Here is a 13798-nt window from a genome sequence, read left to right as displayed (position 1 = left end):
AAATATTTTTTGATTGAAAAACAATTTTATCTTAATTTATTATATTTATTCTTTTCTTTTTTTTTTTTTTCCTTTTCGGGAAAAACACTCGAAAATTAAATAACGGGATATTTTCAAAATGTTCATTCATTTTTCCATGTACACACATGTTTCACTGTGAAAAAGATGATTTCACTTTTAATATGCTATTCAATACTACTTAAATATTACATTTATGTACGGTACAGCTACACAATATACGTATATATACCTGATGCAAATATATATACGTACTCGGATATTTTTACCTTAAAAATAGACTTCTGTTTTTTGTATGTAGTAGATAATAGAAATACCTGTCCCTCATCTGCATTTTAAAATTCAGTGTAATATTTTTTCACTTTATTTTTTGCTATAAGAGGAATATAATTGGAACATTTAAAGAGTGAAATCTTCATAATTTTAAACTTCTAAGAGTATTGCTAAAAAAAAAAAATATTGTATTGTTCCCCCCCCCCCCCCCCCCCCCCCCCCCCCCCCCCCCAAAAAAAAAAAAAAATCTTGCAAAACCCCTATTTTGTCAAACTCGTTTCCAAGTTATAATGTCATGAAAAAAAAGTTTGCAATTTTATCAAGAGATGGCAATACATATTCAATAAAAGCACTTAGACTAATTAATTATTTTCCTGCAGTCATTTATTATTCTAGTTAAGAAGGAACAGTAGTTATATGTACAATTTATTTTACAGGTGCTTATTTTTATTCAATAACAAGTCGGTTACCCTTTTTTTTTTTTTTTTTTAATGTTAGGAATAAAAATTTAGTGATTTCTTTTTGCTTGAATATAGTTTGTTAGTTAAGTTTTTAAAGATTTTGCTTTTTTCTTAGTGTTATTAATTCGCATGTTGCCTTTTTTTGGAAAATAGTTTGCTGTTACTGTCAAATTCATTTCCAGTCACGTGTGTTACCATGTTACTAATAACGTGTATTAGACGGTTTTCCAAATTTCTTAAGGTAAGTTTATTTGAATTCAAACAATCACCAAGTAAGCTTAAGCTCCTAGTTAAAGGATCACAAAACCTACCCAATGCAACTAAGTTTCAGGACTTTTTACTTATTCATGTATCTAAACCAGTTGAATATGTCTGTTAATGGACTTGACAAATTTACCTACAATCTTATATTTTGTAAAATTTCCTGTGTCTACAACAGTTCACAAGAAATATAACAAAAGCAAAAGTGCTTCATTGAAATGTAAAAGAAAAAATATGTCTTTTCTGAATTGTTGAAGTTATTGAAAATAACTCAATAACAATTGAAAAAACGTTCAAGTTTTGAAATTTGCCGAACTTCGGATAACTGTATTTGGGAATTTGTACTGCACTTATAAATTCTTAAATAAATACTGATTGCAATAGTTCATTCAGTGTTGCAGCACATAAGCTTATGTTTCGATTTTGAAAGTAATTTTAGCCCAGTAAATTTAGGCCAAAAATAGGGTCGATGCACCACAAATTAATAATTAGTTGAATTTTTCAGGATAAGTTCCTGAACATGTGTAGAAAAAATCCTGAAAAGTTCCTTAAGTTCCCATGTGAGCTTCTATCCAAAATGGCGGATCAAAGATGGCCGCCTAGTACTTTTTGTTTTCTTATAACTTGGTCAAAAATGAAAAATTTTCAGTTAAAAAAAAACTCTAGGCTCTAGAAGTAATATTTTTTCGATACATAACTTTAAATAACCAATAAAAAATTTCTAACATTTGTTTTGACACCAAAAACTGAAATTTCTGTGTTCTATGTAACACATAAACTACTAAAATAAATAACTTTTTACATTTTTTGGGGTATTTTTTTAATAATATTTTCCTCGTATATTATTCAATAATTGTTATTTTTCAGTTTTAAACAACGCTATGTATATTTAGCAAGTTACCGCCCTATATCCAAGGCTAAGGCAGAAATACATAAAATACACTGACAGCTCAGTAAATTCCAGACGAGCACGAAACTGCAGTCCTCGGCTGGAATTCATTGAGCTGGCGGTGTATTTCATGTAGCTATGTATATTGTTTGAATTGGTGCTTATGTTTTATCGACGTTTCCCCATAAAAAACTATAAACATAATATGATCTGCAAATTGTGTTTTTTGCCAGAAAGGCAAAATTTTCATTCTGAAAATTCAATTCTGATCTGTTTAGCTCTTTGAAACTACCATAAATCGTAAAGTGGCTCCAAATTCCTTTTGCAATAGTATATAAAATGAATTTAAAAAAAAAACTCACAGTAACGACAGAAATTCGTCAAAAATCGTTCAAAACATTTTTTTAAAATAAAAAGATCATTTTTATATCAAAATGGTATTTTTTGTGCATTTTAGGTAGCAAATAGTTACTCAAGAAGGTTTTTGTTTTTAAATTAGGTTTCCGTTTAATTATGTGACAATGGAAAAATCGTAGGTGAAAAATCACTGCTTTCAAAATAAGGAAGTTCTTTTGGAGAAGTTAAACTTCAGAAGAAAAATCGGGTTATTATTAAGAAATGAGTGTTCTTTTCAGTCTTAAACAGTTTTTGACCAGGATGCTGCTGTTTTCAAATCAAACGATAATTTGCGAGACATCGCAATTATGCATTAGCCCCTCAACTACCTTTGCTTTTTAGTTGGGTTTCTCTGAGAAAGGATAAAAACTCAAGCATGACAGCTGTCATTGAATCAGTAGAGCCTTTTGTTAAGCCAGCCACCCACCACCAGCACGCATTGGCATGGGACGAGTCAGACATATAATAGAAAGACATATGCCTCAAATACTTCAGGTGTCTTCAGAAAAACTTCTCTTTATGTGAAGCAGTGGTTTTCAATAGATACGCGTATTCATTACCAACTAACATTGGGAAGAAACAAAGAAGAGTGATGTCAAAAATGTCTGAGACTACTGCTTGTTGAAGAAAATGTAGTGGGAACGACTATATAGACTAACTTTTTGCGGAATTTTTGAGAACAAATCAAGATTAATTCAAATTATGATGGAATACCTCCGATTAGGAGGAATGATTGTTGTACAAGTGGGTAGGGAAGCCAATGTATTAATTTGCTCAATTGCAATAAAAACATGCCAGAACAGCTCCAGACCAGTCGCAGTAATAGGTACTGATACAGATATGCTCTCGATTTTAAGTGAAAGAGTTACGTCTGGAACATCACTGTATTTTTTACCCCCAAACCAATTTAATACAAAGAAAAATGTTACAATATATTGAAAGTACAAGAAGCCTTGGGTCCCCTGAAAGATCCTCTTCTTTTGCTCCACGCAGTCACAGGATGTGACTCCGATTCTACGTCAGCTATATTCAGATAGGGTAAATTTTGAGCTTTCAAGTTGCGAAAGGAAAATCTCAAACTGCTTTCTCTGGTCTCACACCTCAGTAGTTTTCAGCTTGATACATCCAGAAAAGGTCACCCAGATTGCAGAATTGTTGCTGAAACATCTTTTTGTTGGGAGTAACACTTAATTCTCTGGACATCTTACGATGCAACCGCTATAATAATTATAGTAACCAAAATTCTTTTTTCAAAATTTAAAGCTTGGCAACTAACTCTTCCACCCACAAGTGCAGTTGCTTCACAGCGTCCATTTTATGTTTATCCAAAAGTACAACAGTGGCTTAAGAAAAACATCAATCCAATTAAATATGGATGTGTTATGAAAGAACGCGAACTGTTCACAACGCTTTTGTCGCTTCCCGAAGCTTCCGAAGGAATTCCGCATTCAATGTTTTGTGACTAAAAATTAAAAATAATTATGTGAGACTGTGATCTAGATGCCAATGAAAACGCAGACTTTTAATGTTCCAAGTTTTGCATGCATTGTTTAGGTAAAAATTTTATTTCTGTGCAGTTTCGAAGATGAGGATGACAATATTGAATGTTGATGCTTTTTTCCAGATTTTTACTAACATTACTATATCCTCTTTATATATTTTACATGCTTTTCAAAAAGATATTATATGTCAGTTTTTTAAGTACTAAATAAATGATATTCTGCAATTTTTTTTAGAAAATTCATTATAAGGTCACTTTTTTTTCTTATCCTATTTTTATTCTAAAGCTAGATAGCAAGATTTTTTTTTCAGAAATGGAATAAAAGCTACTTGATTTTTCAATAAATGGAATATATCTATCATTTTGCAGTTCATATTTTGAAAATGATACCATAAAAAATTCCTTATTTTAGTAGCTCTTTTGTTCTTCTGCATATTACATAGAAAATAAAAAATTTAGCTTTTGATGTCAAAATAAATGTTTGAACTTTTTTATTGGTTATTTTAGGGTATATATTGAAAACAGTATTACTTTTAGAGCATACAGGTTTTTTTAGAACTGAAAAATCTTCATTTTTGACTGAGTTATAAGGAAAACAAAAAGTACTAGGCGTCCATCTTTGAGCCGCCATTTTGGATGGAAGCTCACATAGGATCTTAGGGGACTGTTTAGGATTTACTCTACATGCTATGAGGGACTAATTCTGAAAATATTTCTTAATTATAAATTTGCGGTGCAAAAAATCCTAAATTTACTCGGCTATTTAGGGAACAAAGAGATTATGTCCATGAATCAAAATATTTGCAGTTCTTTTAGTTCAAATATTTAAAATCATTAAATAAACAGTATGAATTAGTAAATTTTCTTTGTAAAAATGTTCAAAATGGCATTAAATGAAATTTTAAAGATTCAGTTTTACAAAGTTAATCCATTTTATAATTTAAATATGCAATCACTAACATAACTCGAGTATTTTGAGGTGAGCACTACTGAAAAAAATTGATTCAAAGTATTTTTTCTACACACGTGCATTTCAATAAGAGTATTGTATTTGTAATTGTTCCTATATACCTGCAATGGCAAAAATCCTAAGCCCACAACGAAATTTGCGCTCCAATTCACAGTAACAGCAATGCTTGTAGCTATGGGGCGAGCACCTTGTCCAAACAATTCAGTTACAAGAAACCAAGGAATTGATCCTGCAAGTAAAAATAATACATCGTGCATTTTCTGTATTTTTACATATGAACATCTTACGTCCGTACGTGTAAGACAGTTCACTATTCATAAGCACCCAAATAATAAACACACACACACACATATATATATATATACACTGGTATCCAAAAGTTGAGCATAATTGTTATTTACTTTTGCTATCCGAAAAAATAGTTTGAAAGAAAATTAAGCATATGAGGAGTTTATTCTTTACACCAAAAAAAAAAGAGATAATGCTGAAGTTTAATAATGTGTATGACCACCTCTGACTGATAGGCACGTTGCACAACGATTACCCATACTTTTTATGAATTGTGGGTTCAAACAGTTCCAAGCATGCTGGAGAGTTTTTTTTAGCTCCAAAACGGAGCGTGGCGGGGACGAACGGGTTGCAAGTTGTTCCCCGTGCGTATCCCAGACATGCTCAACAGGGTTCAAATCAGGGGAGTTCGCAAACCACGTCATTCGTTGGATATTTTTTGATTCAATGAAGTCATCGACCACAGCTGTACGGTGACATGGAGCGTTATCATCCATGAATAAGAAGTCAGGACTGACAGCGCCTCGAAACAAGTGAACATAAAGGTCAAGAACTTCGTCTCTGTATCTTTGACCAGTGACTGAGCGTGTCTCAAAAATATGGAGGTCGGTGCGGACGTTTAACATAATGCCCACACACACCATTAATCCCGCTGAAGCAGAATGATGTCTTTCTCTTATGTTTCGCGGTTGGAAACGAGTTCCGTTTTCTCTCCATATTGTAACCTGATGAGAATCACTCTGTAGAGTAAAGCGGTACTCATCACTGAGCATAACATTGGTCCACTGTCCCACACTCCAATGCCGACGTTGTCAGCTCCAGTTTAAACGAGCGCGTTTATGCGTTGAGGCGAGAGGATTGCTAACTGCTGGTCTTCTGGCATACAGACCAACATGATTGAGTCTCCTGTAAACAGTTTGCCGCAAAATTGTTATTCCTGTGATAGCACTGAGCGCCGAACCCAGTTCTCTGGCTCAGCTGTCCCTATGACGTCGCTCAGAAATTGCCAGAAATCGATCTTGCCGAGCGGTTGTGACTCTTGGTCGACCTGGTACTGGCCGTCGGGTAAGGTCTCCCGTATTTTGAAACCTCTGCCACAGTCTCAAATTACACACTGAGGCACATTGAGAATACGAGACACTTCGGCTTGTGATCGTCCAGATTCTAGCATTCCAACGATTCTTCCCTTACATGTCCAATTGGATCCTGTTTCACCAAAACCAATTTTCTTTGGTACAGCAATTACCTGAAACGCGCCTGAACTTTTTAAAGCATATGAGCCGTTTTATCCACATTCCGGCATGCACACCTGTTTTGCACATGACGCCATCGACTGTAATATTTTGCATGAATATAATGTCTCCTCTTTCAACCAATAAATCTCCATTTGTACTTTTATATAATTTTACGAAAATGTACAAGGTTTTTCTCGCATTTTATGAATTATGCTATACTTTTAGACACTAGTGTATATATATATATATATATACAGTCAACTCTCGATAACTCGGAAGTCCCAAGAGACCGGCTAAAAACTTCAGAGTTATCGGAAGTTTTTTCCCCAGCCTCCTCAAGAAAATTGAATCTCAAGAATTTTTTAGGAATATTGTATACTAAAAATATCTTTACAGAGATTAAATTTTATTAATATACTTCAAAAACGGAAACGGAAGTTATTTTTGACTGCTTACATTTTTTTTTAATCGCATCTTAAAACGTCTAGTTTGTAAACACAATCCACGTTTTTGTAATTTTCCAGGTATAACTTGACCAAGAAAAGAAGGCGGATGATTTTGAAGCAAAAACATCATTTGCATCATTTGTAATAGGTTGTTTGTTATTATTTTGGAATAGCTAGGATTAACGCGAGCGTGCCTCTTACTATTCGATGCTTTTCTGCAGATTCTACCTATTACAAACGATAAAAATGATGTTTCGCTTCAAGTGTCATCCGCCATCTCTTCGTCGTCAAGCTTTACAACAGTAAAATAATTGCAAAATCTGATATTTGCTGATTAGTTGGAGTAGGCAAAGATCTGCACGAGCAGACTCTTCTCGAACAGCTTCCACAATCGCTTCATAAAACAAAGATTCACCCGTAGTTTCATTTTTTCTCAATATTCAAGTATTGATTCATTTTCACCCAGTCCACATCAACAAACATTTCAAAATGATCACACTCGTTGGTCACTTTAGCTTCGTTATCATTGCTGTTTATGAAACTACAGCTCTTTCAAAGCAATTTTTACAACTCTCTGTCGTAAGCAAACTTTCTTCTTGATTTCAGTTCGCAATGCTTTTAAACGTCTCTTGTCCAAAAAGCACGAATATTTGAGTCTTCCTGAAAATAAAGGCAACTTTTTTTCGATTTTTACTAAAATTTTAAGACTTTCAAAGATTAGCCAGCAATGAAATTTTAGATCATCAGCCACGGAGCCCAATCTGCTTCTTTTCATGCAATCTGCGCATCAAGGAGCACTGTTGTAAATTAATTATCCCCCTCGTCGTACAAGCTGATAAGAAAATACTTTTTATTTCTTATTTTGGCTGCATTTTTGTGCATAAAATGGAAACGAAACTTTCAGAAAAACTTAAAAGAAGTACATTCGAGATACAGAGGCAACCACTTTGACAACTTTCGTGAAAACACAAAGTAATTTTGGGACCGAATGAAAACTCCGAGATAAAAGAAGATTCGAGTCATAAGGCTTCACAATTTTGAGAGTCGACTGTATATAAATCGAAACGATCGATCAGTTTTCTGGTAAGAGATAGAAGAATAAAATTTACAATGACAGGTATATTAATGCCATTTCTAAGTGAGTCTGAGAATAACTTGAATATTTTTGATGTACATTTACTGCATTTTCAGAATGAGTAATTACCTCATATAGGGACTGATTGCTGAATAGGCCAACTAGGCCATGGCTTAGGGCCCCCACTTTTCAGGGGTCCCCAAATGGCTACTTTTTTAAAGCAAAATAGCTAAAAATGTTTTCACCACTTTCTAAAATTGTAAGGGTTGACTACACAGGGCCCCCTGATATCTTAATCGGGCCCTGATCTCATATGTATTACTATGCATAATATATAGTGAGTGTACAAACTTTCATAATTACCTGGTCCGACGGCAAACATTATCACAAAAGTAATCACGCAGAGAATACTGAAATACGATAAAAATGGAGCACTTTTCTGAAAAAAAAAATACAGTTTCAGTAATCATGAAGAAAATATTCAAACACATTTATATGTTTTATATATACACTCTAAACATACAGTAATTTAAATTCTTAATCAGAAACAATTTTGCTACCCAAATCTATCATCCTGAAGTTATTCTTTAACTGTAAGCGTTAATTCTATAGAAAAAAATAAGAACATCTAATGAAGATTGGAATTAATAAAATCTGTTTTGAGTTTGCAGATGTTTTCTACAGGTTTCCAATAAGCTCATTAATTTGAAAGTATTTTTGGCTGAAAGGTCCTGAGAAAATAAATTTCCCTTGGAAATCAGTTAACAGGAAGAAAAAAAAGTGTGCTTGGTGCAGTTTTTCCAGATAATCTTTTCTTCTGATTTATGCTATAGACTCTAAATTTGGACAAAAAATAACTGCATGCCGTTCAAGTTTAACTCATGAGAGCAGAGTCAAATTCCCCAATAGGTTGAGTAGGCATTGTCTAGTTTAAAACGTGATACATATTTTTAAAATGATTAGTTTTCAAAAGCAGAAACTCTTGACTTTTTGGGATGTAATCCAAATCTAGTTAAGTTTACAAATGAAATTCTATTGAAAAGGGAGGGTGATAAGAAAAGTGAGTGAACGTAATGGCGCAGAAGAAACCATTCAAATTGGAGATTCGTCCATGAAAACAAATAATAAAGATATTATTATAAATAAAGACAGTTACAGGGTGACAAGAAATAACTTGGACACACATGATGCATTAAGTTTAATGCTAATGAAAATATTTCGACTAAACTTCAAAGTAAATATGAATACATCATTTTTCTATACTAATTGATTCCGTAATTTGAAGAAGGGAACAAGCGCCAAAATATGAAAATTTGAATTTTAGTGGTAAAAAATTGTTTGAAGGTTGGCTCACAATGTACGGCAAAAGAAGAATACAAAAACCTATCTCTTCATGTGTAGAATTGAGTTTACAAAATTCATCAGTTGGAGCAAGGAAACTAGTCCGGTCTTTGTTCCCTTGTTCCAGTTGATGAATTCTGCCTTACATTGTGAGCCAACCTTCCAACAATTTTTTTACCGCTAAAGTTCAAATTTTTCATATTTTGGCGCTTGTTTATTTATTCAAAGTACCGATTCAATTTTCAACGTGGCTACCTTTAGCCTTTAGTCAGAGCTTTAAACGTGTCACAAAATTTTCGGCTATGGGCCGAAACTCACATACTGATACTTTATCCCATAGGGTCTGATTGGGGGAAAGTGATCAATGGGGTAAAATACGTCAAATAAATGGCTATAGCTTGGAAATAAATGTTCGAATGAATGTGAAAATTTTATTTAAGAGTAAGGCAGTTAGAAACAAAATTTTGAATACAAAATTTTACAACTGGCAAAATGTTATTTGGTTAAAAAAAAAATATTTTTTGTGAATATGAAAAATTTTATAATCTAAACACCTCTTTTAACTTCCATGGGAAATTTTGTTTGTTATATTTATGAACAGATTGACTGCACTGGAAGCTTCCTACGTGTCTCAAGAACTCTTACTCATTAGCAGTTAGCTGAATCTATTTTGAATAATTTTTTAGAACAATTTAAGTAAGATGGGGTAAAGTGGTCATAATATTAGGTTTAAACGAATATTGGTCTTTTAAAGTAACTTAATCTTTAAGGATAAGGCAGATATAAATTAAATATTAATTTCACTTAATATGTGTTGTTTCTACAGTAAACGGGGTTAAATATACGAGTATAAGCGTATGCATACAAAAATACTCGTGCAGGCGCGTATATATACTTATTCACATAAATGCACCAATAAATAAATATGTATGTGGGTATCTGCAAGTATTTTCTATTTATACAGATATACATTCGACTTTTCACGTATATACTCGTCTATATACGAACATTTATATACTCAGATAGACACGAATATACGCGTACGTACTCGAGTAGATACTTACACACAAGCATATGATATACATGTATACAGGGTGAGTTTAAACTCTTGGGCAAATTATTAAAAGGTGTTAAAGGGATGGATAAGAAGCAAGAATCATAAGGAAAATATGGTCACAAACACAATGCTGACGCACTACAAGCACACAAAGCCAGAAACTGATGGATGCAAAACTTTTCACAAATTTATTACACAAATACAATTTTACCCAACTTTTCAGGTCTTAAGAAAGTTTTAAGGGGATTGATGAAATTTACGGCCAGTAGCTGAAAACCATGCGTTGCAGTCACAAAGCATTCTACGTATGTTGCAGTAACGAGACTTTTGAAAAACTTTCATCAACCGCTGCGCCTTTGTTGTGATGCGTGTTTTAGCGCTACTACAGGCCGTAACTTCTAACAACTGCTTTAGAGTAAGTCCGGCGATCTTGCCCCGTCTGATAAATTGCCCCAGTAACTGTATTTCACGATTGTAACAACAGAGTGCGCCTGTGTCAACTTTTTCAAGGGGATTTGTGTATTAAGAAGCTACACGCATATACTAAAGCCATTTTCAGCGATTTTTCAAAAGTCATTACAGCTTTAGAGCAAAGTGAAAGGTAAGAGCAACATTTTTTAACGCTTGATCTAAGATTTTACTTTTAAGAACTTTTGTTTAATTAACTAGCGTTCAAATATTATGTTCAATTATCAGTTTATACAGTAAACGAGTATCATAAAGAAGGCTCTGTTACTATTAATTGCAGCCATATTGCTTGCTGTTTGAACAAGAGGTGGTGGGGCAATTAACCTTGCCAAAAAGGTAATATGCCCCACCTGAATGAAGTTTGTTTGCCCCACTGATGATTTGACAGGGTAATATGCCCCACATGTAATATATTTTACTTTGTCTGAAGCATTATTTATTATGACAAAAAACTAATATAGCTATGTATTATTTAGGTACGTGACTGCATTTGGGGGGGGGGGAGTTGTATGTACAAAGAAAAGAAAAAATTGTTCCTAGCATACTTGTTTTTAGTTGAACTGGGACAGTGTCAAAAGTTTAGAAAATGTTATAAAAACTGAAGAACAGAAACAAGCCTTTGCAAACATTTGATTAATATAGCGCTAATTCAACGTTCTTTATAAAAATTTACTTTCTCAGAAAAACACCATACTCTGAGAAATGCATCGCTCCCTTTCATGGATTCTTGAATATTTAGACAACTTGCGTCATTTACGATTCATTCTTAGTTGAGTCAGAAACCAATCACGAATTTTTTTCAATTTGACGGAACATTTACGCAATTTGACAACAACATCAATCTGAGCATTATTCTCAAAGTCATTTCGTCAAATAGGGTGAAATTTTAGGGACATTTGAAGATTATTTTCTGATTGTAATTGCATAACATTAAAATATATTTATATTTTTTCTGTGCATTGAAAATTATCTTATTTAATTGAAAAAAACGTTGCTTCAAATTACTGTATTTTCCAACCATTGAGTCGCGACCTGAGGTGGGGTCGTAACTTTATTCTTACCTTTCAGATGTACAATACCGTAATGCCTCAAAGTTACGCGTTGATGGTACCAAATTAGGAGATTGTAATTCGAATTCGCGTAAGTCGAGGTGTGTTATTTAATTTCCATTACTATTGTTTATATAAAGATTAAATGGAAACAAATCGATTAAATAAAGAATAGAGGATTGAGGCAAATATTTGGCGTCATTGTGAGTTAAATATATGTGCATTTAAGGAAATCATGAATTATTTCTTAGCTACGAAATAAAAAATAAGAAACTACGTTACTCCGAGACCGTGTATTTTGGTGAAGCTTGAGTAGGGAAATTACTTATAACAGTTTAAAACCTTTTACGTAAGGGAGGAAAAACATTATTTTCCTTTGTAGCAGTGGTAATTGCGGTTAATCTTTTTGATAAAAATGTACAATTTAAATTTAGGTTAATATAGGTACTGCAAATATAGGTTAAAAAAATATTTTAACCTATTTTTGCAGTTTAGAATTAAATTGATTTTGATTTTTCATTTAGTTGCCCACATTATAATTTGTATTTATTTCAACTAATTTAGTCAATTAATACACTTTCTTACTAATAGCAGCAAGTTTTGCAATGCTGGTCAAGTGGGGCGTTTTACCTGGTGTAGTGGGGCGAATTGTCTGACTGTCAAGGTAATATGCCTCAAAGCTGCAGTTTTGTTTTGTTTTTTGTAATAAAAACTTTTATTCGTGGTTTTTAGCCACGATAAATTTTACACAGCATCTGGACCTACATTAAGAGAGGCGGGAGGAATTATGTTTTAATTTTCGTTAACAGTTTTTTTTTTTTTTTTTTTTTTTTTTTTTTTAAGTTTCTGCTAAGGTGGGGCAAGATCGCCGGACTTACTCTAAATGTTTCTTAAACTAATACGTTGGGTAAAATCGTCTTTGTGCAACAAATTTGTGACCTGTTTTGCATTCACCAGTTTCTGGCTTTGTGTGTATGTAGTGCGTTAGCGACCATAAATTCCTAAATTCTTTGCTTTTTATCCTCCCCTGTCACACCCCTTAGATTTTTGCCCAAGAGCTTCGATTCACTCTGTAGGCATTCATATATATAAACGTATATACTCGTGTATACATAAATGTACTAGTGTATACACGTAAATGTACGAATATACGTCTACACAGGTACATAATCGTGTTTACACGTATACATACGTGTATACTCGTGCTTCCATATACATATATATGTTAGTAGATACGTACCCCAAACACGCGCAGGATGTACCCACGAATTAACTCATGTGTACCCGTATATGTATGTATATACACTTGTATATGCGTATATACGGCTATTGTATACGTATATACTCAGGTATGTACGTATATACTCAAGATACAAGTGTATACACACATCTGATGTTCGTTTATACGTTTATATACTCGTATATGCACGTGACACGTATATACTCGTGTTGACACGTATACACTCCTGTAGGTAATCAAGTTTGCATGCTTATATACTCGTGTATACACGTATATACTTGAGTAGGCACGTGCATGCATTTATCTGATGTATACACGTATCTACTCATATATGAACGTGTTTACTCATGTTTACACGACACGTATATACTCGTGTATACACGCATATACTTGTGCATATACTTGTAACTATAAAAACAACCGAAATATACAAATATTGGGGTTATTTAAAATGGTTATGCATCTATTTTTAACTATGACCACTTTACACCATGCTATGTCACCTTTCTTCCACACTATGGGTTAAAGTGATCATAAATATATAGGGAAAAGAAAGTCATAAAACTACTTAAATTATTATTTGTTTTCATAAAATTCAACATACTGTGTTATTTAATAATGCTATGTAAAATAACAACAAAAAAAGTTGTAGTGTTGAAAGAATTTATTGTATTTATTATCCTCCTAAGTTGAAAACGTACGATTTTATGTCCACTTTACCCGTCCAGACCCTACCTTGCATAAGGATTTCTTTAGGGATACCAAAGTTTTATGACGTTTAGCACACTCTTTTGTCTCCAAGATAAAACAAGAAAGAATAGTTCGTTGGG

At 33.2% G+C, this 13798-nt stretch overlaps 1 protein-coding gene across 2 annotated transcripts in view; it reads right to left on the bottom strand.

Moving 5' to 3' along the window:
- The window catches only part of LOC129231818 (solute carrier family 2, facilitated glucose transporter member 1-like), a 112896-nt gene that overhangs the window by 3893 nt on the left and 95205 nt on the right, over nt 1-13798 (bottom strand). For both annotated transcript variants that reach the window (XM_054866197.1, XM_054866199.1), the window contains exons 9-10: nt 8177-8252; nt 4871-4998 (exon numbers count right to left, since the gene is read on the bottom strand). In XM_054866197.1, coding sequence (XP_054722172.1) covers nt 4871-4998; nt 8177-8252 — 204 coding nt within the window. The remainder of the gene's footprint in view (nt 1-4870; nt 4999-8176; nt 8253-13798) is intronic.

The sequence above is a fragment of the Uloborus diversus genome, chromosome 10 (genome assembly GCF_026930045.1).
Source record: "Uloborus diversus isolate 005 chromosome 10, Udiv.v.3.1, whole genome shotgun sequence".
In the NCBI taxonomy this organism is placed as follows: domain Eukaryota; kingdom Metazoa; phylum Arthropoda; class Arachnida; order Araneae; family Uloboridae; genus Uloborus; species Uloborus diversus.
Note: the sequence above shows the minus strand (reverse complement) of the source record. Positions and strands in the feature narration are given on the sequence as shown.